At 35.5% G+C, this 26,657-nt stretch overlaps 1 protein-coding gene and 2 non-coding genes across 5 annotated transcripts in view; all 3 read right to left on the bottom strand.

Annotated features, from left to right (window-relative positions):
* Positions 1–1,145: 1,145 nt before the first annotated feature.
* The window catches only part of LOC146160393 (cytoplasmic FMR1-interacting protein 1 homolog), a 33,713-nt gene continuing 8,201 nt past the window's right edge, over positions 1,146–26,657 (bottom strand). For 2 of the 3 annotated variants that reach the window (XM_083384051.1, XM_083384050.1), the window contains exons 5-25: positions 26,379–26,485; positions 25,903–26,007; positions 23,742–23,978; positions 20,573–20,648; positions 20,301–20,470; positions 17,344–17,510; positions 17,127–17,274; positions 16,338–16,491; positions 13,819–13,975; positions 13,452–13,611; positions 9,274–9,387; positions 9,025–9,144; positions 7,765–7,964; positions 5,245–5,363; positions 5,002–5,114; positions 4,534–4,755; positions 4,240–4,407; positions 3,947–4,066; positions 3,579–3,697; positions 3,144–3,291; positions 1,146–2,799 (exon numbers count right to left, since the gene is read on the bottom strand). In XM_083384051.1, the coding sequence (XP_083240177.1) occupies positions 2,635–2,799; positions 3,144–3,291; positions 3,579–3,697; positions 3,947–4,066; positions 4,240–4,407; positions 4,534–4,755; positions 5,002–5,114; positions 5,245–5,363; positions 7,765–7,964; positions 9,025–9,144; positions 9,274–9,387; positions 13,452–13,611; positions 13,819–13,975; positions 16,338–16,491; positions 17,127–17,274; positions 17,344–17,510; positions 20,301–20,470; positions 20,573–20,648; positions 23,742–23,978; positions 25,903–26,007; positions 26,379–26,485 (3,089 nt within the window). In that variant the 3' untranslated portion in view covers positions 1,146–2,634. Of the gene's footprint in view, positions 2,800–3,143; positions 3,292–3,578; positions 3,698–3,946; positions 4,067–4,239; positions 4,408–4,533; positions 4,756–5,001; positions 5,115–5,244; positions 5,364–7,764; positions 7,965–9,024; positions 9,145–9,273; positions 9,388–13,451; positions 13,612–13,818; positions 13,976–16,337; positions 16,492–16,717; positions 16,857–17,126; positions 17,275–17,343; positions 17,511–20,300; positions 20,471–20,572; positions 20,649–23,741; positions 23,979–25,902; positions 26,008–26,378; positions 26,486–26,657 lie in introns of all 3 variants that reach the window. The other variant, XM_083384052.1, reaches the window with a different exon arrangement.
* Trnaa-agc (transfer RNA alanine (anticodon AGC)) lies at positions 18,136–18,210 on the bottom strand. Its single transcript has one exon. It is a non-coding gene; the product is annotated as a tRNA-Ala (tRNA).
* Trnaa-ggc (transfer RNA alanine (anticodon GGC)) lies at positions 18,474–18,548 on the bottom strand. Its single transcript has one exon. It is a non-coding gene; the product is annotated as a tRNA-Ala (tRNA).

The raw sequence follows: 26,657 nt of genomic DNA, 5'->3' as shown, positions 1-26,657 counted from the left end.
CTTATTCTGCTCATTTTTCTGCTTAAAAGAACGTCATTTTAACGTCGAAAGTAGCAAAAGAGCTCAAATGTTTAGATATATTAACGAAAATTTGTTCATGTATGCGTTTTGTAATGTATCTGTTGTATTAAGGATGAGCCTTTTCCCGATCATTACCACCTGTTCAGGCGAACGCTCATTTTCAGTCCTTCAAAGAGTACTGAACCAAATGCGTTCGTGTATGGACCAAAATAGGTTACATCCCTTTGCTCTATTTAAGATTTTGGAAAAAATAGACAGCTATAAAACACCTTTGCTTTAGCTAAAGTTAGAAAACATGTTAAATGAATCTGTTTGATAAGTGAATCAAAAATCTTATTTCATGTTAATTCTGGTTGGAACAATAAACATAATAAAAATAGACCAATAGGCGTCTGAATGCCATTCAGCCCCAGTTCCATGAAAACCTTAATCCGGTCCTGCGAAGACGTCATCAATTGCATCATTAAGTTAACAAATTAATGTATTGCGCTAGCGGCTTTTGCTTCCATGTATGGCCACTTCTAAATACGTCATAAATGACCATTTTTTTAATGGCGTTAATATTTCTCTTTGGTTTAGTAAACGTTTTTACGCTTAGTTATTCTTTATTGAGACCAATCAATCATTTTGAAATTTGTAGCCAATGTATTCTAACCAATGTAAACCAAAATGGATGACGTCAGTTTGACGGACAAAATATTTTCACGGCACGTTTTTTTGTTAGTTCTTGGCACAGTTGCAACCTTTTTAATTTTGTTTTACCCTGCTTACTGGCCTATTATGCTACAGCGTAATTTTAGATTGAATGTCGTATTTTTGGGAAGAATGACGTATTCACTAAAAATAAATACCTAGATTTAAGTGCATTTTTTGGTAAATCTCCAATTCGGTGTTAATCTGACCTTAAAGGAAAGTCTTTTCCTTCCTCTAAAAACTTTTTTATTCGACTTTATTCGGGAGGGTTATTGCCGGGCATGCCGAATTCATCTTTATTTTTCGTTGTCACCTACATCGAGAATAAGCTAAAAACAAGATCAACTTTGAAAACATAGTAAACCACTTTACGAACATGTGGCGTTTTTGGATGCAGGATCCCTTAACTATTCTAGAAACAACTGTCACACTTTCGAGCCCAAAATCGTGTTGCACTGTGTTATTAATAGACGATAAAGTAAAATTTCAGCACGATAAAAATTAGCATTTACAGTATTTAACAAATTGTAGGACGTGATAGAGCAGCTTGTTTATATAGGTTAAAATACACCACAAAAAAATATAACAAGCCGATGTCATAGGCGGCTAATAAACACGTGGTGCACAGGGGCGGGTTCAGCAATTTCGTTTAATGGAGGGATATATTTTTAGAGACGACGTTACAAGAGTTCCGTTATAACGTGAATTTATAAGAAAAGTAGTTATGTTCAAAGTAGAATCTCAAGGTATGGGTTTCTAATCTAGAATAACGAATCCAGAATATCAACTCTAGTATATTTTTAATTGTTAATTTGCATTTTATATTTTTTGGTGGATTAATTATAATATACCCTTTAGCAACTAATCGCAAAAAACATTTGCTAACATATTTTTTATTGTAATCGTAATTTAAATTACAAATAATAGACATTCTTAACAATTCTATAGGAAATTAAACAAGGAGTTGTTTACATTTGGACGCAAAAACATGATACAAGAGGTTGTTACCCAAACTTGATTTTTTCCCATATAAAGACACAGTGAATTCTAGTTTTGTTGAGTTTTTCTTACACTAAAATCGTGATCTGATATTAGGCAGTCAAATTGCATGCTGCAAAGAATACAAAGTTACTACTGCCATTGATGCGTTACTATTACTTGACCGTTACGCTAAGCCGTAACCTCGTTGAATATTGGCCTTTTTGCCTCGAGTAACCACGTAACGTATTTTCCATGTTTTACGATGGAATGTTACCTTAATTATCAGATATAAACGGCAAAATTGGATACGAATCCAATTCAAGTCACAAAATACTAAGAGGTGTTACTACGAGACAATGGCCACATTGAAAGATATTTAATAGCCTCGCGCAAAGCGTTTAAACTTTAACGCATTAAATGCCCTTGTAACCCCTGAATCCCCCCCTAGTGATGTGTTGTTTCCGGGGCGCATGGAACGACATTTATATTCATACAATATTAAAATACAAGTAAATTAGAGTTATTTTTTAACGATGCAATCTTACAAAACATAATATTGAAATTCATAATTTAAATCTTGCGTGGGTTAGTGTCATGCCTTTTCTGTATGGTTAAACCAAAAGCTACAGGTCAAACACAGAAATGTATTCCAAAAGTCTACATAAAATTATATCTTAACTATGCAGCTCCTAAACGATTTAGCTTGTTTTTTGGTAGCAATTTGGTGTTTTAATCTTTATAAAATGTAAAAAACAAAACGATTTAAACATTGCGGTTGGGTTAATATTGAAACGGTATACGCTGGTCATCGTTTATATTTCAATTTCAAACTGTAATCATTGAAAGTTTAGATTCGATTCTTGAAATGTTTTAATGGCAATACCACGTGCTTTGTTCGACCAAATAAAGCTTGTCAAACAAATTAAGTGCAATGTTATTTCACCCGTGAATAGCGGAGCTGTGTATTGGGGGTTGGAAGCATTTGACGTTCTCCATAGGTGACGTGGCTTCAGCTGGGGGATGAAGGTATTTTCCCAAAATGCCGAAAATTTCGTTGTTGAGAATTTGAAACTTGCGAACGCGCTCCACGAATTTTTTGAGAGACTTGAAAACAACGTTTAGTTAAAAACCTGCTAATATTTTTTTTTGAAAACAGTGGAGACAATTTTTTAGTAATAACAACTATATAAAACATCAAAAAGAGATTGTAAATATTTTTTCTAAAATGGTTTTATTGTTAGCTTAACATCGAACACTTAGGCCGTACTATGTTACAGGCGGGTGTGTCTGCATAAGTTTAGCAATAAATGAATCTAGTAAGCAGTTGGGAGGCTAACAAGTCTATTGTTATGAGGCACACCAAGTTAGAAGCGTAAAAGTCTTATCAGTCCTATTTAATTAATACTAGTTCGCTTTTAGTTACCATTTTTAACTCCCCTGTGACTTACCACTTGTTTGATAACCTCATCTTTCTCATCATATCTCTGAACCTTCATTATGTGATAACTGAAGTCGAGCACGTCAAATGCTTTGTTCTGACGTAACAGAGTCATTATTGCACAAGAAGCCCAATGCAAACCGTCGCCGAACAACTGCCTGTATTGAAAAACTATTAATTAATTTTTAGATAACGAAAACAAATTACTGCAAAAATATTATGAACACAATGTATAACTTCATACGACAGACAACGAGCTTAAACTGTCTTACCGATTTATAGAAGTACGAAACTTAATAAAATATAATGTTTTGTGCACTTTTTCTGCTCAAGAACATAATTAATCGTTTTTCTAGCAAACCATTGCAATTAACGCTCAACACGTAATAGTGGAAAAATACTGAAAAAAAAGTATATGATGAAACGTCCCTAGGAAGAAACTTACTCCGTGGTAAACTCGTGTGCACGAACAGGAATGCAGTACACAAACTGGATTGCACTCCACAAGCGATGAAATTCTGTACATTCGTCTACATGCATCACACCGTTCGCAGGTGGAGGCCCCTGTGTTACAAATAAAAATTAACCTTATTAGGTTGAAATTAAGTCATAACATAAGCCTACAACTTATTTTATATGCATTTGTAAAAAAACGCGCCCCCCAACTTAGGAACCCCTGCCCTTCACAAAATAATACACTGTAATGTTATGACAAAGATTCTTCTAAAATACTTTTACACGCTACAATGTTACATAATAACTTTGCTAATGACTTCATTATCTTTTATTGATGAATAAACATTAAAAACTTACCTTCCAAATTGATTGATCCAAATAAGATTTGATTCGATTTAAGACGACTTCGAACATAGAAAGTCCACAACAAAGTCGCTCTCTGGTTAGCAGATCGCCTTCGCGAGCAATCGAGATTTGCTAAAAAACAAATATAGTTGAATATTAAAACAGTATTTTATGCAGAAAGTGTTAAAAATATTTGGCATGCATTATAATTTTTATCATTTGGATAGTAGATGTTAGGACATCGATTGTTCATCATAAACTAAATTATTTCAATTGTTTGAGAAGACATAAATTTAAAAAGTTACCTGAGGTGTGCCAAGTTTTTCGATGAGTGGCACAAGGTGAAGTGACTCGTATTTTGTTTCCAGTTTCTTTACTTTGTTTTCCAGCTTCTCACCTTCTTTCACGAACGGTCGAGGTATAATGTTCTGAAAGGGTGCGGCATGAAGCAAGTCGCATATCTCCTCTTGGTTCTGTATTATCATTGAGAAAATAATATCGCTATAAGTGAGTATTACGTGAATTTTATTTGATAATTTTTATTGTTGTTTTACCGGTACTATTGACTATTTGCAATACAGTAGTTTCATAATACTTGCCAGGTTTTGCTCGATCATAAGGCAGAACAAGATGGCGTTGCCAACTTCGCGAAAGTTCTGAAAGACGAGAGTTTTCAGTTCGGAATACTCAATAATGTCCTTTAGTTGATGCTGGTAGTACTCGAGAACACCAGGTGAGCCGTAATCAAACCTAGGTAGTTTACAGATAGGTGGCATCACATCAAGCAAAGTGCTCACGTATTGCACTATCGTCCCTTGTAGCTGAAAAACAGAATTGTACATACGCAACTTTGTAATACATCAGTTTTAAGTGACTACTCATTTAGTATGTTGGTTAGTAAGCTTTGCTTTTGAGAAACGCTATTATCCGATTAGATAATCAAAATATATTTTATCCTTCATTAAAGTGTCTGTTGTCTACGAGTAGTGAAAATAAAAACCGGATTTATAGTTCTACTAAATATGTTTTTCTATTTTGTTGCATTTGGGCAAAAGCTGAAAACTTACCAAACTTTTGACAATTTTCAGTAGCTCTTGAATAACAACGGCGATGCCCTGGTAGCCTATCAAGCGGCATATAGCAGAAAAGTGTGGATAGCCAACAAAATCGCTGTATGAACCTGCATAGTGCGTTCAACATTAACAGTTACCAAAGTGGATTTTTATTTAAGTATATAAAACAAAACATAAACACAACAGTAAGTGTGAACAAAATATGTTTTACCATACGTGCTAGTAATTGACACGTACTTGCTATTTCCCTGTAGGCGATATTTAGATGTTTTGAGCCGAAGAGGTAATGGTGAGCCACGTTTGGTGGTTTGTCTCTTTGCAACTCTTGTGAGAAAGTCATGGGAGTACGAACAAATCTGCAATAATATCCATTAAAAGCAAAAAAAAAAGTTTTTTGTTGGCTATTCATATTCCATTAAGTTGTTTCGTAAGAGGTTCGGGCATTTTCATGATAACCGATTTATCAAGACTTTTTTTAACAGCAGGTTTGTTTTGACCGAACTGCTAATTCAAAAGTTTATCTATGCGACAAAATTGTCTTACATAGTTTATCTAATTTGTCCGGAAATGGTGATTTGTACGGCTTCACTTAAGTCACATTATTACAACACCATCGTATGATCATAACTTTTATTTTTTTAAGTATTATTTCCTTCCGTTTAGATTAGATGTTATTAATTTAGTTGCATATTTTTATGAAAGTGTTGAACAAAGTATTCGAAAAAACAGGAATTGAATGAATACACACCGCCACCAGTTCAACACTATCAGCAATCAAAAAAGTAAGTGGTAGTTTGGATATAAAAAAACATGTTATACAATACAGCAACGACTTTGGTTAGGCCTCTTTACAGTCTCAAGCAGTGGTTCTTAATCTTTTTTCCTTTTGCGTTGATCTTCAGTAAATATGCTATGCCTTGCGCCAGATTAAATATTAAAACTGAAACATACTAAAAGCTATTCGGTATTTGTCGATTACATATCAGTGAGAGAAAAGAACATACTGTACTATGGTGGACTCCTAATTGCGAAAAAGAAGCGTTTCATATGTGAAAATTCACTAAACTTTAATTAGGAGACATAAAACATTGGACCACAAACAAATTGCCATTGGTTGTGCTAGATATATTGGCTATCATCAAGCTGATTTTAACCAATATGTTGTAAGGGCCAACGACTCCGCAGATGGAAGGATGCATAGAAACCACGAAAAAGTCCCGACTAAGGGCAGAAAGTTATACATTGCCTTTAAAATAGGACACCGGAAGCTTTTGACAGAATAACCGAATCTGTCGATCAATAATGCAAGCAAGACAGGCTAAAAGAACAAATAGCCTGTAGTGAGGTTCAAACTAACGACCTCCGACCATACCGGAAGCGTCGCTCTATCAACAAAGCTACAACGGTTCAGAAGGAGCGAGTCGAAAAACAAGCATGGCACCTTTGCTGGCTACAACCTGTTAGTACAAACAACTTCATATTATGTTATGGTTGATTAAAAAACTACTTTAGAGTGGCTAGTCTAAATCAATAGTTCTCAAACTTATGTACTGTCACCTCTTACAGCAATTTATACATCATTATCGCCCCTCCCTATCAACATTATAAAACAATTAATCTTTAAAATTCGTGTTTTCTAGTGAAGTCCGCAAATATGCAGCCGAAATCAAATTCAATTGCGCGCTGAATAGATTTCCTTCAGAGGACAAAAGTATACCAGAATCGAATAGAAGTTTTCCCGAAGCGCAAAAATATTTACATGGTAAAAGTTAGGAAAAAATAAAGTTTGGCCTTATATATCCCCTCCCCTAGAACCGCCCTAAATCACGATGAACGACCTTGGTGATCTTTTTCTCGAGTTTTACTATTTGAGAAAGTTATTTTGTCAGGTATGACGGCGTAAAAAAACATTCATGCCAGGCCTAAATATACATTTGTATATTTTAATTCATAAGAACGCCGTGTTGACCACGGTGCCGGAAATGCCTCCCAAAACAGTTTTAAATCACAATACAGAAAGAGTTGCGGGAAGCATGACATCATTTTGCATTTACGTTTAAATTACAAGTTTGGGGGTCCATAACCTCTTATTCCCTAGATTAGTCCCCAACAGGATGCTTTATGACTGATATGTAAAAGTAAACCGATTTTAACAATTGATTTAGGAAAAAAATCATCAGCATTAATTCACATTTGTTATTTGTTAAAACACGTTTGCTATTTATTAATCACTTCGCGTGCATAATCTTTTTCATAGTAGGCGAAACGAGAAAATTGGGAATCAATAAATTGCTCCACAAGCCATTGATAATTAATGTCTCTTAAGTGTAGACCACGCTGATTTAGAGTATCTTCCACCATTATCGCCCCCGTCAAAAGTTTTTTTCGAACCACTGGGCTAGATCACGCGTACTGTATGTGTACTGTATATATATCGTGTTTTAAAAGCAGGTAACTTTTTTCATAAAGCGAACGATAACAGTATGATCGCGGGACGGATCTAATTTTTTGTGCAAAACTTGAATATTGTTAAACGAAGGAAAACAAAAGTAACTAAACATCAAAAACTTGAGTTTCAATAAAAAAATGTTGTTCGGTTTAAAATTTTATAAAATTAATGGGAAATTGCATTCGGCAACATTTCAACCGCACCTTATCTTCTTTAAAAAAGAAATATGTCGGTAGAATTAACACAGCGAGGTATAGATAGACCTTTGTTTTAGGTAGTTTTGGTGACCTTTTGTTTTTCTGTTTTACCTGTTGGTAGATCCATTGTAGCAGTAGTTGGGAAGGAAATCGTAGTTTAACTCCCAAAAGACGTGAAGCGTGATACGGCCATAAGGGGCGGACACGTTGTGGTTGGCTTCGCGTAATATCGATGAGAAACTATCCAGGGTGAGATGTTCACATAACAATTTATGGGTCTGACGGTTCACAGATATTAACATCTCCAACTCCTGTGGGCAGGTAGAGACCGATCAATTTGAATACACATTACAAAACAAGCAATTTAAATTTAAGTTATGCTGCCTTTGTGGCGGGACCTAAACGAATGACCTTAAAATAAGAGTTTTGCAGCTATCCAGTGACAAGGATTTGCAGGTACGCAATGCATTCCTACTAAGTTTGTTCAATGTTCGTAGACCTTGAAAGGTAGGCTATTGAAAATTATTATCAAATATCGCTCAGAAACCCAATTTATTAAATTTAACATTTTAATTTTATGTCAATGCTTCGACTTAACTTGCTATTTTTTAATACTAAGTCATTTCGAAATGACTGGTTTAAAACACTGAAAAGAGGTTTTGGTTGTCGGAAATAACTCGGACCGTACCACCCGAAAATTATTAATATTTATTCATTTTAAAAATATATACATATCTGATTTTGGTACTTTCAATTTATTAAAAGACATGTTTAGAGAATACAAAAGAGGTTACATTTTTGCATTTGGCGCATCAACTTTATATCAAAACCTGAAGTAGTAAGCTACAAATGTCACATTTCAACAACATTTGTTAGGCTGTTTTGTACGAAAAATAGATTTTTAGCACGTTTTTTTGAACTTTAAATAAGTTATTGATATAATTGTGTGAAGACTAAATGTACTATTTTATTGATTTGATGTCATGTGTGCTGCATCTACTTTATTTTAAAATTTTAAGCCATTGTTTGTACAAAACAGCCTAACAAATGTTGTTGAAATGTGACATTTGTACCATGACTACTCACTTTTTACTGCAAAACAGGTTTATTTATAGCTATTCAATTGCAAAGCAATGCAAAAAAAGAAAAAAACATTTTTTCAGGGGGAAGATAATTTATTTTTTTCAAAAATTTTAGCCTACATCTGACTTTTCAAATTGACGTAGCACGGTCAATACTGAACCAAACCTGCTCAGATTTGGTTTGTGGGGTTTTTAGACACAACCTAACAATTCCATGGGGTACCCACTGAAATTTGACATAAAAGTGTTTTTTTGAACAACCCTAATACATATAGTAAGTGTAACTTACCATAATCCCGGTTAAATCACCGCTTTCAAACTTGTGAATGGCCAGGTCGACAGATTTGTGCATTGCCACCTGCACACGTTGGGTAATCAGTCTGTTCAAATCGATCGAGCGACCTAATAACTAAAATAAAAGTTGATTTTCTTTGGAGTTTTTCTTATTGAATGTAATGCTAAAAACCCAAGCTACCAAAGCTAGTAATAAGCAATTATTTCACTAGTTTAATGCATTTAAAATAATAGGTTTACTGACCTGTACGTGGCGTTGTTTGAGCAAAGTTTCATATTTGTTAGCTTCAGGGTACGGAATACTTGCTCCACATTGCTCCCGGAACTGCTGGTCCAAAAACATTGAGCCCGCCAAGTGCTGCAAAATAAGCAAAAGTTTTAAGGTCAATGTAAATGTTAGCTAGACAAAGTGTCCTGGCTGTTGCATGTTTTGCCATGGGGAACATGTCAGTGCCACAACACTTTCCCAACAGTTATTGTTGATTGGCCTCTATTCTGCCATGGTCAATGAACTACAAATATTGTTTTCCGATCCAGTGCTTTAGAAGACGAATCGAATTAGACCAAACGATGTTGGGTAATAATTGTTTTATTAGAGTTGCCAGGGGTCTTTATGGGCAACATATTTATCCAAACAAAAACAACATGTTCCCCAATTTTTTTCAGGCCACAAAAAAATAGTATTGATATAATTAGCAGTTTAACGGTCTTACAAACGCACTGGGTGTGGTGAATCATAGTATAAATGAACTGTGTTGTTTAAATTGTTAAATGTTATTGCATATTTTCCGGACGTTTTTTACTGGGTTTACTTGTTTACAAAGCTAAAATATATGTATTTAGATGAGCAGGGCACCTATAAGTTAAAAGCCTATAAAGGGGTTGCACAAACCATGAACATTTTGAAATAAACTAAAATAGTAAATCAAAGCGGTTTCCTATGGCGAATATTTTGCATACCACAAAAATGTGTGGTACTGGTACCCCCAATGTTAGAAATCAGAGGCGTATCCCGAAATCAAAAAAAAGAATGGGGGGCAAAATAGGGAAGAATTTATTGAAAAACAGCGAAATAACGTCCAGCGTAAGCAGATCCATAGACGCAAAGCGAATAAGTGTATCGTGGACACTCCTGTCAGGCGCCAGCTGCGAAACCGCTTGGTGTGTAATCGCTCCTTTGTGTAGGAAACCTAAACAGACTGCGAAATATGTCTGATGGATATTTTGGTACATCTACAATTCCATTAACAGAAGGTTCCCTAAGTAAGTACGGAACTACGCTTAAATATGAGCACGCCTTTCACCACCTGCAATGCAAAACGAAAATATATATTTTTTTTTGGGGGGGGGGGGGGTAAATTAATTGCGTTAATTAAACGCTAATCACGTCATATAAAATATGCTGAGAGAATTTTTTGCGAAAAAGAGTATTTTTGCGAAAACAATCATTTCATGATTCATGACATTTCAATCTTTTCAACAATTATTTCATATAAATAAAGACCCGCAAACGCGCACAAAGTCTAAGTTAGATAACTTTTTTGGAAAATCTGCTGCAGTAAAGGATTTGTTACGCCAACGAGAGATATTAGCGGAGACAGCGATATGCCAAGAACGTCAACTGCGCATAACTCGGCAAATGGTAATGGCCGGCATGAACTTGACATTGTCATTTTTGACGCCTGCAAGATCGAAGACACGCTTAAATTTTAACTACATACAAACGCATGGAAAATCTTTCCTTCCCAGTTTCGAAGAGCACTGTTAACGGGGAAAATTAGAACATCAAGTTCTTAATCCAGTTGGTTGAAATGGTTTCCCTGGTTATCTTACTCTTTGTTCGGATGGATCACAGCTAGAGGATCAAGGTTTATAGTTATTAAACCGCTTGTAACCATGAACATTAACGGCGATCTAAAACTTAGACGGGACTTTCTCGGGTTTACTCAGCTGAAAAGCTTGACATGAAAGTGCATCTCAAACGCAATTTTGCATACACTAACATCGTGGGGACTGGACTGCATTATGCTAGGCCAAAGTTTACGATGGTGTAACTGTAAGCAATATTCCTGGTAAATTCAATGGAGTCCAGGCCAGAATACTTCCAAGACATCCGAATGGGGTATATTGCCACCGCTCTGCTGTCTATTTGAAAATTGTTCTCGCGCATCTTTATCTGCTATTGGTCCAATAGGCCGAGTAATGCGTAATTTGTCTGATGTAATAATTTTTTTCTGTGGAAGTCCTAAGGAACATTCATATTTGCATTGCGCTATCGAAGCAATATCTCCTCAATCACGACGTTATAATCTTAGACGTCTGTGTGAAACCCGGTGGTGAAAAAGCACGAATCAGTGATAGTGTTTGTGGAACTCTGGCCTCCTACATTGATTGCACGCACTTTGTCGCACTGGGTGAAAAGGAAACTTGCGGTGCCCAAGTAGTGAAAGACAAACTCTTGAATGACAATTCCGCATTAGGGCAATAGAATGTATAGTTTCGTTGAAGGTTTAGGAGTCTGTTCTTTTATAAACTTTCACCTTTCCACAAGCCTTCAATCAGCTTCCTGTGATTTGGTATTGTCTGTACAATGGCCACCGATAGAATATTAACATTTGAAGAACACTGCGCCCACGCTGAGCAGAAATTTAAAGAACAGCTTGCAGTATAATACAACAAATTTGTGCTGAGAAGTAGAATAACGGATGACGCTGCTTAATGGGTAGTTGAACGCAGTTTTTCAAGACGATATATATTGTCTCTTGAACGAAAATGTCTTGGTGCATCGTATTGTCGCACAAAAGCGTCATATTTGTGCTTCATATGTGGCAAAAAACATAAGTAGGTAGGTATACGGCCTATACAATAATCACGTTTGTCAACAGATCAAAAATAGATATCGAAATCTGGCAGAATGCAGTCAGCCACCTGATACCGTGTCAAATACCAAGTAAATTTAAACTCTTAAATTTGTTCACATGTAAGAAATTAAAAAAAGTTTCGTGTGATGGTGAATTGATGGGCGGCGAGGAAGCGAACCAACTGCATGAGCTTGCAGATTTTTATGCAAGGGACGCTGAAATACCAGGTAAACTTAAACTCTTAAATTTGTTCACATGTAAGCAATTAAAAAAGTTTCGTGAGATGGTGAATTGATGGGCGGCGAGGAAGCGAACCAACTGCATGAGCTTGCAGATTTTTATGCAAGGGACGCTGAAATACCAGGTAAACTTAAACTCTTAAATTTGTTCACATGTAAGAAATTAAAAAAGTTTCGTGTGATGGTGAATTGATGGGCGGCGAGGAAGCGAACCAACTACATGAGCTTGCAGATTTTTATGCAAGGGACGCTGAAGTGGCAGAGAGTTTAAACAAAGGCAAGACCCAAATCACGTCTTTCCGCAATGAAAAATGCTGACACCAACTTTTTTCTAAATCTTTAAACAATTTTTACACGCATCGTGCAGTTATCCGCAGAAAAAGTGGTTGACGTTTTCAGCGAGACCAAAGGAAGGTTTGATTTAGTTTTGTGAATTGCATATTGGCCTTTGTATTCAGTGTACAACTCCGATTTCATTGTATTTTTTTCTGCGTACAGAATAAACTTTTCTTTTTACTCATGTGCCGAATGTACACTTGGCGATTAGCCAAACTGAATTATTAGAGAAAGGCGAAAGAGAAAAAATGCGTTGATTCAATTACATTACAAAACAATGCCGCTGCGAAAAGTGAATTGAAGCCTAACAAACACGAACAAAAAACGATATAAGCACTTAAAAAAGTGGACACCCGAACCGCCCCCTGGATAAGCCACTGTTAGAAATCAATGTTTGATATCACAACAAAATATTCATAAGAGGAATAAGTGATCACGTTATTGTAAGGATAGGCTACATGTTAGAAAATCTGGTTATTTATAACATTGGTCAACCAATTTTTTTGCAGGGTATATTGGAGTGGTTCTACGATATTTTAAGGTCCGATACCAAAAATGCACATAGTTTGACGGAATTGCCTCTATTTTCAAGATTTAAAAAAGGGAGGGGTGACTTTTTTTTTATCTTTTGGATAAATTACCACTAAAATCTAAAAAAGGCGACATTCAGCAACTTCCCCGGTTTTATGCCACCTTTTTTTATGTGAAAATTGCATCATTTTATCCTTGAAAAACGTCAAATGAAGTCAAAAAGCCGAAAATCTTAAAAACTAGAGCTAATTTAAAAAAAAACTAAATGCATTTTTGAGTTCGGGAGCTGCAAAATGTCCTAAAACAAAGACTTTGTGTCAAAATTTTTGTTGCACTAGGTGTAATATTCAGAACTATTGTAAGTGCATAATATTCCCAACAGATTTATTTGACTGAAAGGGTTAAATATCAACAATAAAGAACAGAATTATTTAAAAATCTACCAATTGACTAACTTTAAAATAGGCAAAGATCTGATCGGAAAGCTTGTACACGAACTGGTCAAAGCACAGGTTGACTTCTGCCTCAACCTCATCGTAGAGAAACTGCTTTTTAAATTTTGTGAGTGCATAGTGGGCGCTGTCACTGTAAAGGTCCAGGGGGTACAGCACAAACCTATTAACATACAGAAATACAACCTTGGGTGGATATAATTGGGGGATGTTAAATTTAAAAAAAAATCATGGTTCATTTTTATTAAGAATTTCCAATCCGAATTTGGCATTTCAGAAAATGTAATGCCAGACCATGCGGTATTTTTTTAATCATTGTAGATACAAGTTTACAACAAAGTTTGTTACGAAAGACAAGTTTGACATTTACTCCATCATGGAGGGCTCCTTTTTTTCAAGGATATGATCCGTTAAAATCCATGGAAGAGACATGTCAATGGGAAACTGGATCCTTCTTCCCATAGTTAGTTCCAAGTAGAACTCCCGGTACCAGAGCTGGGATAGATCACAGCATTCTTGAAGTGTTTCTGTGCCAGAAATCGCATTTTGTTAATTTTACAGAGCTTGCCATCTTTTCAAAAAACAATTCAGTTACCTAACACTTATTTTATAGAAAGCCATTTAAAATTACCATATAAATATATGTAGCTGTACTAAATTTTATTCAAAATTATTTAAATGTAAACATTCCTAATTATTTTCAATTAATGCCCTAATGCAAGACATTATTTTCACCCTGTAGAAATTTAAAACAAGAATAAAATACAGTAACATCCCAGTTCAGTTCGCAACTTGAACCTAAGCAGTTTGGCGAATTTATGTGGATAGGTGAATACGTAAGTGATTCCGCCTTATAACATGTATACTGTAACATAAAACAAGGCCTAAATCGGCCGAACTGAAGACGCTGATATTTAAAGCTCATCCAGTAGTGCATAACCTTTTAGCTATTGACAGCTGAACACACAGCCTGTATGATTATTATGGCTGCCAGTAGGGGTACTTGACAATATAGGATCAGAGGCAATGCTTATGGCAAGTAATAATATTGCTATTCATCTTATACTAGGGAAGGATCAGAGCCGACCCGATATCATCAGTATGGCAAAATGCTGGCGACTTGGCGACTATGTCGGCCGAAGAATGAGCCAGAAGAAGAAATTGGCGCAAAAAAAATTAATTTAAAAAAAAATTCAAAAATTTTAATTTTTTTTTAAAAGATCCATCGTCAATAAAAAAATGTTGTTTTTACACATACTTAATCACATATATTTTTGAAATGAAGAATATGTAGAAACATTACGCACTACAGTTGGCAGGAATTAATTTTGTTGTGTCATTCTTAAAAAAGTTACGGAAGTGCGAAGCATGTTGTTTCAGGACTCGCCATTCTTGTTAAATAGACAGGTATATGAAATTCGCATGGGCCTTAAGAGGATGTACTAGGGAGCTAGGCCGTGCTGTTACATCTAAGGCTTAACCTATATTTTTGGCTATTTTAATTACGTAAACTCAAAATAATGTCAAGCTTCGCGCAAACTTTACCCTTGTTTTGCTATGATTCTGTCTCTGTTTTAAGCAAAGCTATTCAGCCCATAGCCACTAATCATGCTGAGACATGTTGGACTTGATTGTGCGACTCTAAACTCGGTAAACAATTCCTATTAAATTTGATTATAAATATCATTATTTCAAGCAATATATATATTAAAAAAATTCCCCTATTTAACCAAAGAATTGTTTCGAGCTTTTTTAATCTGGTTTTGCCCTGCATGTTTGCTCACGAGTTCGCAAGCAGGCATGTGCTATCCCAGGCCCCAGTTTGTACTTTAGCATGTCCCTTTTGTATATATTTGTTTAAGTCACAAAATATTTTGTTTGCGCCTTCCGCGGAACTTTTTGTAAACTGTTATCAGCCTTGTTTATCACTTTAACATGGCAAAGTTTATAAATTCCTGGCAAGATTCTGCCAGCCTGTATACCATTAAAAAAATTTTAGTCGTGATTGACGTTCCAATGTAGTGATTTCTACCTTGAAAGGCAAAGTTATAAAACATATTAGGTTAAAAACTGTTGGTAACTAAACTTGTCAACACTAAACTTTGTAAATGCCGATTATTTCCTAATAATTTAGAAAAATATTTTCAAGCGTTTTAATTTTTTTAGGTAATTTAGGAAGCGTGCTGTTATTGATTGAACATGTTTACAATTATGCTATAAAGCCACGGTAATTGTGCGGAGCATAAAAAAAGTGATTATTTGGTTTCAGTTGGCAAAGCGTTTTTTTTAAGAGACTTATCAAATTGGGCACATAAAAAGATTACTACTATTTACTCCACAACTTTATAGCTGCATCGTAATCACATAAAATGTTCGTGCCAAGCGCAAATCATACAGTGTGTTTATATTGTTTTTGAAGCAAATAGGCATTACTCACATTCGCAGTAAAATGGCCCTTAGCAAAGATGCTACAAAATTGCGCAAATAAAAAAAATGCATTAACTGGATAATTCGGAAGAGTAAAGCTTTTTGCCTTGTCCTGTAAATATTTTTGTAAAGCATCCTCACACCGATGTTATCCAATCTAGACCAGCAAATGGAGGCTTATGTCTGCTTGGCCAATAACATAATCCCTGCATACTTTTGGACCATGTTTTCGACCGAAATCCAATTTCTGTATGAAGTGGATAAAAGGCTTGTATAACAAAATCAAGATTTTGTGATTATTTTTTGCGAATTTACTTAAACGGGTGCAAACTTGACTGGGATGTTACTGTATATATAAGGAGGACAAAGTTTACATATGATACCACCAAAAATATGCCAAGCATTTTATATTATCCAGCGAAATGATTTGAAATCAAATGTTAACCCTTTTGGATGAATTACCACTAAATTCCAAAAGGGGTGCATAGAAGATAGATTCACGATGGAACTTTTCAATTGCATCAATGGTGTGCGAATCCAATAAAGTCCGCAATGCCTTTTTTGTGCCGCTCTTGTCGGCCACCAAGGATTCAAGCATGGTTCGCACCATATACAACTACAAAGAGTAAATTAGATTGCATGCATGTAATTAATCATGTGAGGATTACAAGAATTACTGTTGTCTGAATATTACCATATTCTGACAACAAATCGACACCACAATATCCCATTCAACCGTTATTAACGCCCATGCTACAACTACAGATAATTAGGAAAAGCCTGTTTTATTGTTTGTTGAAACAAACATGCCATTTTTGATGCCTAAAATTCTGTTCTCTCACCAGAGAGGTTGAGCATTTGTGGATAAATGTAGGACTCGGTGTGAAATTCTTTGAGGATATCCAATTCTTGCTCTTTTTTAAAGAACTTTCTGAGCGGGCCTTTAAACATGGACTCAACCAAGACGCGAGCCATGTACATCTAAATTGCCAATTGAGCGAGGGATGTTGAAAATAAGTAAAAAAACAGAAATTGGTAAAATTAAATAAAGAAGTGACCAGTTAGTTTCATGATATTTGAATATTATCTAGACCAGTGGTTGCTAACCTGTGGGTAATAACCCCGACTTAGAATATATTTCTTGGTTACAATATAATAAAACACAGTATTTTGAACCCTATAGATTACAACGTAGACTAAATAAATTTGAAGTGTGCTTGTAATCGTTTCGCAGTTAAAAACAAATCTTACCTGTGTGCTTGAAGGACCAACATTTCTCCGTGGAACATCAATAAGAAAACCTGTCTTGGGATCTTTTTCACCTTTAATAGCAGGGTCATTTGGTGGCTCAAAACCTTGGATCCAATCAGCACAAGTCTCACGAACAGAACTAATGATGCTGCAAACAAACAAAAAATACCCTCTTTAATTAATTTCAAGTATGTAAGATTATACTACAAACTTTTACCTCCTGATGTGGTTCTTCTTTTTTTTAATTGACTGCCGCAGTGCATCTCTTAATTTTAGTTGAACAAAGTCTTGTAGCTTGCCATATATATGACACCGAATAGCTTCATTAAAAACGCTTTCCATTCTACCCATTAAGACTTGCAAACCTTTGATCATAGCAATAACCTACAAACAATCAAACAAACCCAAATCACATTAAACACTGCTGTTGTTCAGGCTTCTTTTACAACAGGGGCTAGCAACCTGTTGCCCACCGGTCAGTTTGACCAGCAGTCCTCAACATCATAGTCAGCTTTTTTGCATAAAAAAACAACAACAGCTAAATAACAGATAAGCTTCCTTTCAGGAAACAAAAATAGCAGGCGACATAGGTCTCAGGGAGGTGCAAGCCCTACTTCAATATTTACCTTTTGTGTGGTGATTTTTATAGTTTCGGTTGGTGTTCATTCTGTTTTATGATGTCATATGCTTTACACTAAAATTACACATTTGTAGCTAAGTAACTGAAGAAATATCTCATGATTTGACAAATTAAGAGCTTTGCTCCCAATTTCAAATAGTTTCTTGGTTTTTGAACTATAATTGGTACTTTTCATGACCGATGTTTATTGGGCACTATTCGTGCATCTGTACAAACTGTTTTTTTGCCAACTTTAACACAGAAACTGCAAAATATTTAGCGCAAATCTTCCATTTTCCCGTTTTGTTCGTTCCTGTACACCAAGAGCCATTGCAGACTCACCGAATCTGTTGATCTATGATGCAAGCAGAGCAGACTAGAAAAACAACTAGCTTGCAGTGAGGTTCGAACTCACGACCTCCGGTCAAGCTGGGACCGTTGCTCTACCAACTGAGCTATGCAGGCTCAGAAGGGAACAAGTCCAGAAACAACCATACGCCTATGCTTGCTCAATCTGTTAGTACAAGCAACCTCATTGAAGGGGATCCGCAGTACCATATCATTTGTTCAATGAAACATTCACACATAATGTGTGTTAATAACTGAGATCTAGCCCTTTGAAGCTGCTTTTTGACCAACGATTACGGCTTATGTATAATTAGTACACCAAAAGCCATTGCAGACTCATCGAATCTATGATGCAAGCAGAGCAGACTAGAAAAACAACTAGCCTGCAGTGAGGTTCGAACTCACGACCTCCGGTCAAGCCGGGGCCGTCGCTCTACCAACTGAGCTATGCAGGCTCGGAACGAGTCGAGAAACAACCATACGCCAATGCTTGCTCAATCTGTTAGTACAAGCAACCTCATTGAAGGGGATCCACAGTACCATATCATTTCATTTGCTGAAATCTAGCCCTTCGAAGCTGCTTTTTGACCAACGATTGGGCTGAATTTTAACAACAGGCTTACAACAGGGGGCCCAGACTTACAACAGGGGGCCCAGGCGAATCTATGTTACTATTTTTATGTTGTTTTACTGATATGTAATTGAAAACTAAATTGCTTTTGATACAATCATTGTATAATATCTTAAGGGGGGCGCAAGGCACACGACAAAATTACAAAAGGGGTCGCGTTTGTAGAATGGTTTCACTGGCTTACAAGGAAGGAGTTACGCTTGAATTTTTTGGTTATTAGTCTTTAATATGTGTCTCTACACTAAATGGTGCAGCTTTACACCTCGACTTTAACAGCGAATGTTACTATGTAACGGATATCTGGTGGAGTTTCTCAAAAAGTGCATCGAGTAGTTTTTTAATAACAAACACCGACTCGAGAAAGCACCTTCAACAAAGTGCAAGGACAATCCACTACGCTATATATTGTTGCGGCTACCATACTTAGGCCCAACCTCACATCATTTACGTCATGAATTACATAGGTTTGTACACCGCTCTACTGGTGGCAAAGTTGGGTTTTGGTTAATTCATGAAACAACTAAGATGACAAAATACTTTGCAATTAAGGATTGCCAAGAACATTTACAGCGATCTAGTGTCGTGTACAAATTAAGTTGTTCATGTGGTGCTTTTTACATTCGCCAAACCCGACAAAACCTGTTAACGAGGGTCAAAGAACATAGGGTCGATGAGAAATCAGAGGTTTGCAGGCATCTTCTGCAAAATTCTGATCACAAGGTTGACTTTGGCAAACCTGAAGTTCTCGGTACGCCTTCAGACGTTTTTAGATTGCGGCTACTCGAGTCGCAATCTATCCAAGACTGCAGCCCCGAACTGAACGTTGACACCTTATCAACACCGCTGTACCTGTTTAACACCTGAAGGTGCTAAATAATGGTCTTATAAAGTGATGCCTAATGTGCTTCTCAGTCACACCAACTGAAGATGATACAAGCTTGTATCGAAACATCTTAATCAAGATGCTGTCGATCTACTCGACCTTTTTGGCTTGCAATTTATTATCTAGTCTTTAATAGGTTGACATTTATTATTAGCTATTAACAACATCCTTTATAAGTTACTGACACATTTGCTTTTAGTTTCCATTTCTTTTTGATGGACTCCTTGTGTATTATTTTACAATGGCTTCATTTTGTTACGATTAGGCTTAAATAAACCGTTAGTCACTTTTTTGACATCTATTTTAAGAAAGTTTTTCTTGATTTTTAGATTAAAGGCAGAATATGCTTTTATGTATTTTTTCGCAGTACCCTTTAAACGCCTTCATGAAAGTTTTTTTTTATTTGATGTTTGCCATGTGAGCAAAATTATGGGATTCCTTTGTAATAAGCGTGGAAGTTTTGAAGTTTTTATTACTTTTAGGTCACCACTCTTGGGGTGCAACAAAAATAGGTTGCAAATAATAAGTAAATCATTCATGGGTAATCAAAAACAATTTAACTTTATTCGACATGGCGTAATTCTTAATCCACAGTTGGGCAGTAATAGCATCGCACATTAACACATATATCTATTCTAAGAGATGCCAATAAGATACTACATAAAAACTGTGATAAAAAAGACAAATACTCGCCTCAACAAGAGCATATTTCTCTTGGCTTGAGTAATTGTATCTTGTTGCTCGTTCGTATTCCTCTGCATCATCTGGACACTCAGTGCTGCTATATTTGTCGGTTGGATGAACCAACTTCCATGAATATACTTCCATAACATGGGAACTCCACTTTGACAACAATTGTAGGCCTACATTTGATAACTTTACATGTGAACTAAATTACCATATTCATGAAAAAAAGATTTTGGTTATCTACAGAATAGCATCTTGTACATAAATATAAAAAGTACCTTTTAATGCAAGATGATACAGCTCTTCACTCTCAGCATCAGTTCGTGGTTGGTCGCGTTGAGTAGTTGTTACCACCTAAAAAAATTAAAAAAAAATTAAAAAAAACTTTTTGCAACTATAACAATGCAATCTGAACAAATGATATGAACCAACATGTGTTTCATTACTACAATCACCCGCTTAGCTAATGATTTTAAAATGTATATCAATACAGCACCATATAGCTTAGGGCAGTGGTCAGCAAACTGTGGGTCGCGGCCAAAATAAATGTGTTGGTGAACTTGGGTAATGGCTGAATACAGCCTGATGATGTCTTGGTCGTGGGCGACGTAGTCTCTCCGGTTTAAGGATTTGCCTTGAGCAAAACTACGTAACATTTTGAGGTGCGTTTAATAAGCAGATACATGGCACAGCCATAGGTTCTTCTATAGCGGTGGTGGTTGCAAATATGATCATAAAATTGAGTTTGTCAAAGAGTGGGCTTTCGCAACTTTAAAGCACATCTGGAGGCATTCCTTGTGCCATTCAACAACTTGGAGTTGAGGATGTTTAAAGTAGAATCCCCAAGGTATTCTAGAATAATAGGTTTCGAATCTTGAATAACGAATCCAGAATAGCGAATCCTAGTATATTTTTTTTTAATTATTTAACCTTGATTTTGTTTGGGGAGGGGATTACTCTTAATCTACCCCACAGGGCCCACAATCACAGCAATAAATCGCCCTAACAATTTGCTAACATGTGTATATTATAATAAAAAAAATCTCCCATGTTTAATATTCTATCAAACTGTCATTGAAGCAGTTCTGTAAACTGTAATATGTCAACTGTCCAGGTTGTTGCCAAAACTTATATTTTTGCCAATAGTAAGTACAATGAAACACTGCACACACAAGTCTTGTGTACGGCCAGCACGTTTTACAACGTAATATTACTTTTACAACTTAACGCATTTAAGGAAATTGCGAACTCCACACCAGACATTACACGTTAGTCGCTCGCCCAATAACGCTTGATTGACACTTAATTATTAGACAGACGTTATGGCGAGACGCAGTAATTGGTCGCCCGAACTGCCCTACCAGGTTACATTTAAACCAAGCACTATAAATGTGTCGCCGCAGCGACAGGCCAACTTACCACAAGCGTTTTACAATTAGGCGCAACAATCGGCTGTAAAAAAAATAAATTATATCGGTTCTAATTACCCAAAATAAACTGCAGAATTGGATTCGAATTCCATCAGGATTCGAATCCAAGGATTCGATATTCTACATTGAACATCCCTACTTGGAGTATAAGCTTCATTATGGAGAAGCAGGTTAATGGAAGCCTTCCATTTAGTGATTCGAACGAGTGATAGCCACCTACACAGAGGTACTTGAATCTCACAATCCCATATACTAGAAGCGGGGGAGGCGACGGTCTTGTTTGACCAGGCCAGACTTGCACCTCAAATCGGGGCGTGTTGAAGGAGGAGCTTTGAGGAGTTCATGAAACCCTCTGTATTAATGGATATCAACCGTCCTTCCTAAGACAAGAGAGCGCGGTCTTATGGATCAAATCCCCTACTAAATGGAAAGGGTATGGCAAGTCACCTTACATTTCAGGGTTGACAAACCTTGTGCGCCACGTGTTATGTCACTTTGGCATTACAGTTGTTTTGTTTACTAAAGATCCAATTGAAGTCAACAATGCAAAAGGTGTAGTGTATACCATTTCTTGTGGTAATTGGCTAAAGGTTTATATTGGTGAAACAGGGAGGTCATTTAACACACTGTGGCAAGACCACATTCGCGACATGAAGAACAGCGATGCTAAGAAGTCAGCTTTAGCGCAACGCGCATGCAAATTTCATCAAGTTACTCATTTTGCTGGTGGCTCTGTTATTGCAAAAGAAGGTTACTATCGTAACTGTCTGTTTAGTGAATCCTGAAATATCCACCAGCGGTCGGATTATATGAATATGAAAACGGACAGTGTGTTTCAGCTCCGTAGAAACAGGTGTTATAAGATAACAACCAAGTTGTGTGTCGTCAATCTTATCGCTTTTATTTTAAAGTTTATTTAGCACATTTTTATCTCCTTTTTGCGTCGTTTTACTTTAAATCCTGTTGGGCGTGGAACGTGGTGTTTTTTTCCCTGATGATGGCTTCCTGGATAGGTAGACAAAATGTTGGACAAACAAATAAATACCTGAAGAACTTATTTTCAGTATATATATATATGCCGTTATATCAAGCGATTTGCAAAAAAAGGTTTTGCTATTTTAAACATAATAAATAGAATTTTTCGCGCCTAGAATGATGAGATTATTAACTCTAAAATATTTCATCCCAGACAGAAAAAAATTTAGGGATGCTCAAAGTAGAATCCCAGGGGATTCTAGAACTTTTGGTTTCAAATCCAAAATAAAGAATCCAGATGAAAATTCTAGTACCTATATATATTATTTAACCAAGATTGTGGTAGTGGGGAGGGGGGGGGATTAATCTTGATATACTTACAGGGATAACAGTCACAACAATAAGTTGCAAAACAATTTACTAACATGTGATTATAATAAAAAAAATAATCTCCCACATGTTAAACATTCTTACAACTGTCATTTGAAGCAGTTGTGTAAACTGTACTACATGTCCAGGTTGTTGCCCAAACTTTTTTTTTGCCAATATAGTGAGTACAATACGACTCTACACAATGAACTCTTTTCAGTTCTTTGGCAATTCAGTTATGCTTTTTAAACCATTGTTGTGTGTGCTTTATCAGGAACTTACTTTTGCAACTTATGCAGTTAAGGAAATTGCAAACTCAGCACCACATTTTACATGTTAGTCACTCGCCCAATAATGCTTGATTGACACTTAATTAGGCGAAGTAATTGGTAGTCTGAAAACTAAATCATATACACATGTTGATGTATGATTTAACTAGGTTGATTGCAAACTGGAGAAGGTTTAAATTACAATAAAGGTGTATATTAAATAGTGTTAATGCCTTGCTTGCACACAAATTTCAACAGACTACTGAGTTTAAATAGTGTTCCAGTACAATGTCATGTACACGGAATAGACATAAATAATGTAAATGTGTTAACTTTTCAATATACAAAATCAATTTCCGTGGGTACTCATGTAACTGTATATAATGTCATAATAATACACTTACTTCATTGTTGCTGTGTCTTGCCAGTTCACTAGTGTATTTTATATGATCATCGCGAATAGTCACAAGCTGTTCAGTTAAATTGTATTGGGTTATGATGCCACTACCAGAGCTAGAAGTGGCAACACTGGCACTTGTGCATGACCACCTTGACTTATTTTCCTCGTAGTCTGACATGTTCTGAATGTATGTGGCAAGTGGTATCTGCATGTCTCCAAACAAGGGAACCACCTGCAGTTGCTGTAAAAATATGTATGTTTTAACACAACATGTCTATGTGGACCCCGTGGGTGTCTGTGGACTAGTTTTAAGGTCAATGAAGTCAAATATTAAAATCTTAGTGTGTTATTTAGAAATGAAATAAATTCAAAAGGAAAATAATTAAATTGTAGAATTGCTTTGCTGCATTCTTTTTGAGGGTATTTACACCTAATTTCAGTTTTATGTTTGGTTGACAGAAAATAAAGATTTATAGTTTGTCTACTTGTGTTATGAGGTCAATTTATGACGTCAGCTCTGAACAATTTTATGCAAACCAAAAATATTTTTGAGGGGTCCGTGTTAAAAAAGTTTAGGAATGTTTGATCAGCCAGAAAACATTACTTTAAGTGTGGTCCACGCATTAGGATTATGCTCAAATTTGGCCTAAAATGTCTGATTTCATTACTAAAATTTCCAGATTACCTAGCGATTATTAGGAGCTTACGCTTCTTTTGAGATTGAGGCTAATAAAAACTTTCAATAGATAGACCTGCGGTAAAGAATGCTTGACCGGCTTAACGCTAATAAACGTACATATTATTAACTACTTCATGGATGATATTATACAGAGGTTCATTTAAAAAAATCGACAAGAATAAATTAATTTTGTTTAAAATGCACATTGCTGTAACTTACACGCCTGTTTTTAAGCTGATGAGAAGTCTGTTACTTTCACCAATAAACTATCTTTTAGTTATCAGGCCTGTTTGAGGTTACTTGAGTGACATGCGAACTGCTAAATGAAACAACGATAAGAAGCGATGATTAGCAATCATCATTGTTTACTGAGATTCAAAGGGGGTATCTACACTCATAGACACCCACCCACGCTACACCCCAGTCTGTAATGAGAGAATTTTTGCATTTTTTCCCAAACTAAAAGTGTCAAAAGTTTGAGAACCACTGCATTATACTTCTGTGTGTAAATCGTTTTACTTTTAACAGAGCAAATGCTATCGGGCATGAGATGTATGGCAAAAATATTGACAATGATTTAAGAGAAACACTATGCATTTTATTGTACTGGGGCTGTGACATATTGATGCATGTTTTTCTAATGCCTACATTGGTGTTACTAGTGGCAATTATAATAACTATTAATTTGTAATCTTAAAGAGTGGAAGCATATTTACAACTTTTGACTTTTCTTAACAAGATTTTTATGGTAAGTTATGAAATTAAGAGGGTCACACAGCACACAGTAACAATTATTATTTATCTAAATCGTGAGGTTGACAATTGAATCATATTTAAAGGCGAAAATAAAAAAAATTCTGTATATAGCACATTGATTGCATAATAAATAAACATTATTTATGAATATACATAAAACATTTTCATGCACTCTAGATAATGTGGCGTATCAGACTTAATTGCAAACGTTTCAGCCCTTAAGAACCGAAACTTTTGTGCCAAAGACAAAAAACAAGTTTTTTTCTTCTAAACGGGTAATGTTCAGCGAAAGAAATCCATTCTAAGTAGTTTTATGTAAAATAAAAATTAACCTGGCTCCATTGTCCAAAATAACAAGGTCTGATAGGTATAATTGGCTCTAAACAATATAAATATGACGTAAATAGAAAAATCAAAGCCCATACAGGAGTAGGTATTATTTTGAATGTTACGAATAACCCTTTATTCATTTCTGTATGGGCTTTGATATTCTTATTACATCTCACTACAACCTACAACCATTATGCTCCAAAATATAAATATGCTTTTAAAAGATTTCTGAGTTTAATTGCATGAAAACAAACCAAAATCATCAAAGACAAATACCAAAAGGACTGTTTACAGGAGGTTGTAGTACCATTCTTTATTCACCTTTGATCTTTTCCTTATATTTTACAAAAATTATGCAATATTTAATAACACAAATAACATTGTTTAGAGTAAACATTACCTTGAAAAACTTGTCAATTTTGTTTAAATTCAGACGTTTTTTGTCATGTAGCTTATAGATGTTGACTTCTCTATTGTTTAATAAAAACAGACCAAATCCCATCACCTAAAAATGGATTTGCTAGTTTAAGAATTTGAAAATTAGTTACAACATTTTGTAAGTAAATGCTTTAAAACTATTTGTGAAGCCACAGCAACAAAGGTCAACCAGAAAATAATCTATTGCTTTAGTTAAACAAAAACATTGATGTCACATCACACAAAAATCTCATGTGGGGATCAAAAATGCATTTGCCTTTTTAAAAATAAAACTTGACACAGATTAAACCTGTATGTCCAAAGATCATTTTACATCAACTAAGCCATCCCATTGTAAGATGATATAAGATAATTTAACCTGTTATTGTTTGGTATGCAACCCAGGTTTTAAGTTTTATGATATAATAAAACATATAAACCACTAAAACATTTTTTAACCTTTAGAAGCATGTGTTTTTCTGATGGCACAAGATACATTTTATTTTCATAATAGTTCATACTTATTGTCACAATGTCGCAAATCAGTTCTTCATATCCACTAATGCCTACAAATAAATACATAAGTAGATAAAAATACAATTGTTAACAAATAACAAATGTATTGCAACAAGAAAGGATTGCACACAATGTATATATATATATTAAATATTTACATAAGTTAATATGATTATTTATCACAATATTGAAAATGCTATTAGTAATCCAACATTAATTTAT

This window comes from Ascidiella aspersa, chromosome 3 (genome assembly GCF_963924565.1).
Source record: "Ascidiella aspersa chromosome 3, kaAscAspe10.2, whole genome shotgun sequence".
In the NCBI taxonomy this organism is placed as follows: Eukaryota; Metazoa; Chordata; class Ascidiacea; order Phlebobranchia; family Ascidiidae; genus Ascidiella; species Ascidiella aspersa.
The sequence above is the reverse complement of the archived record's forward strand: the minus strand, read 5'-3'. Positions and strand labels throughout refer to the sequence as shown.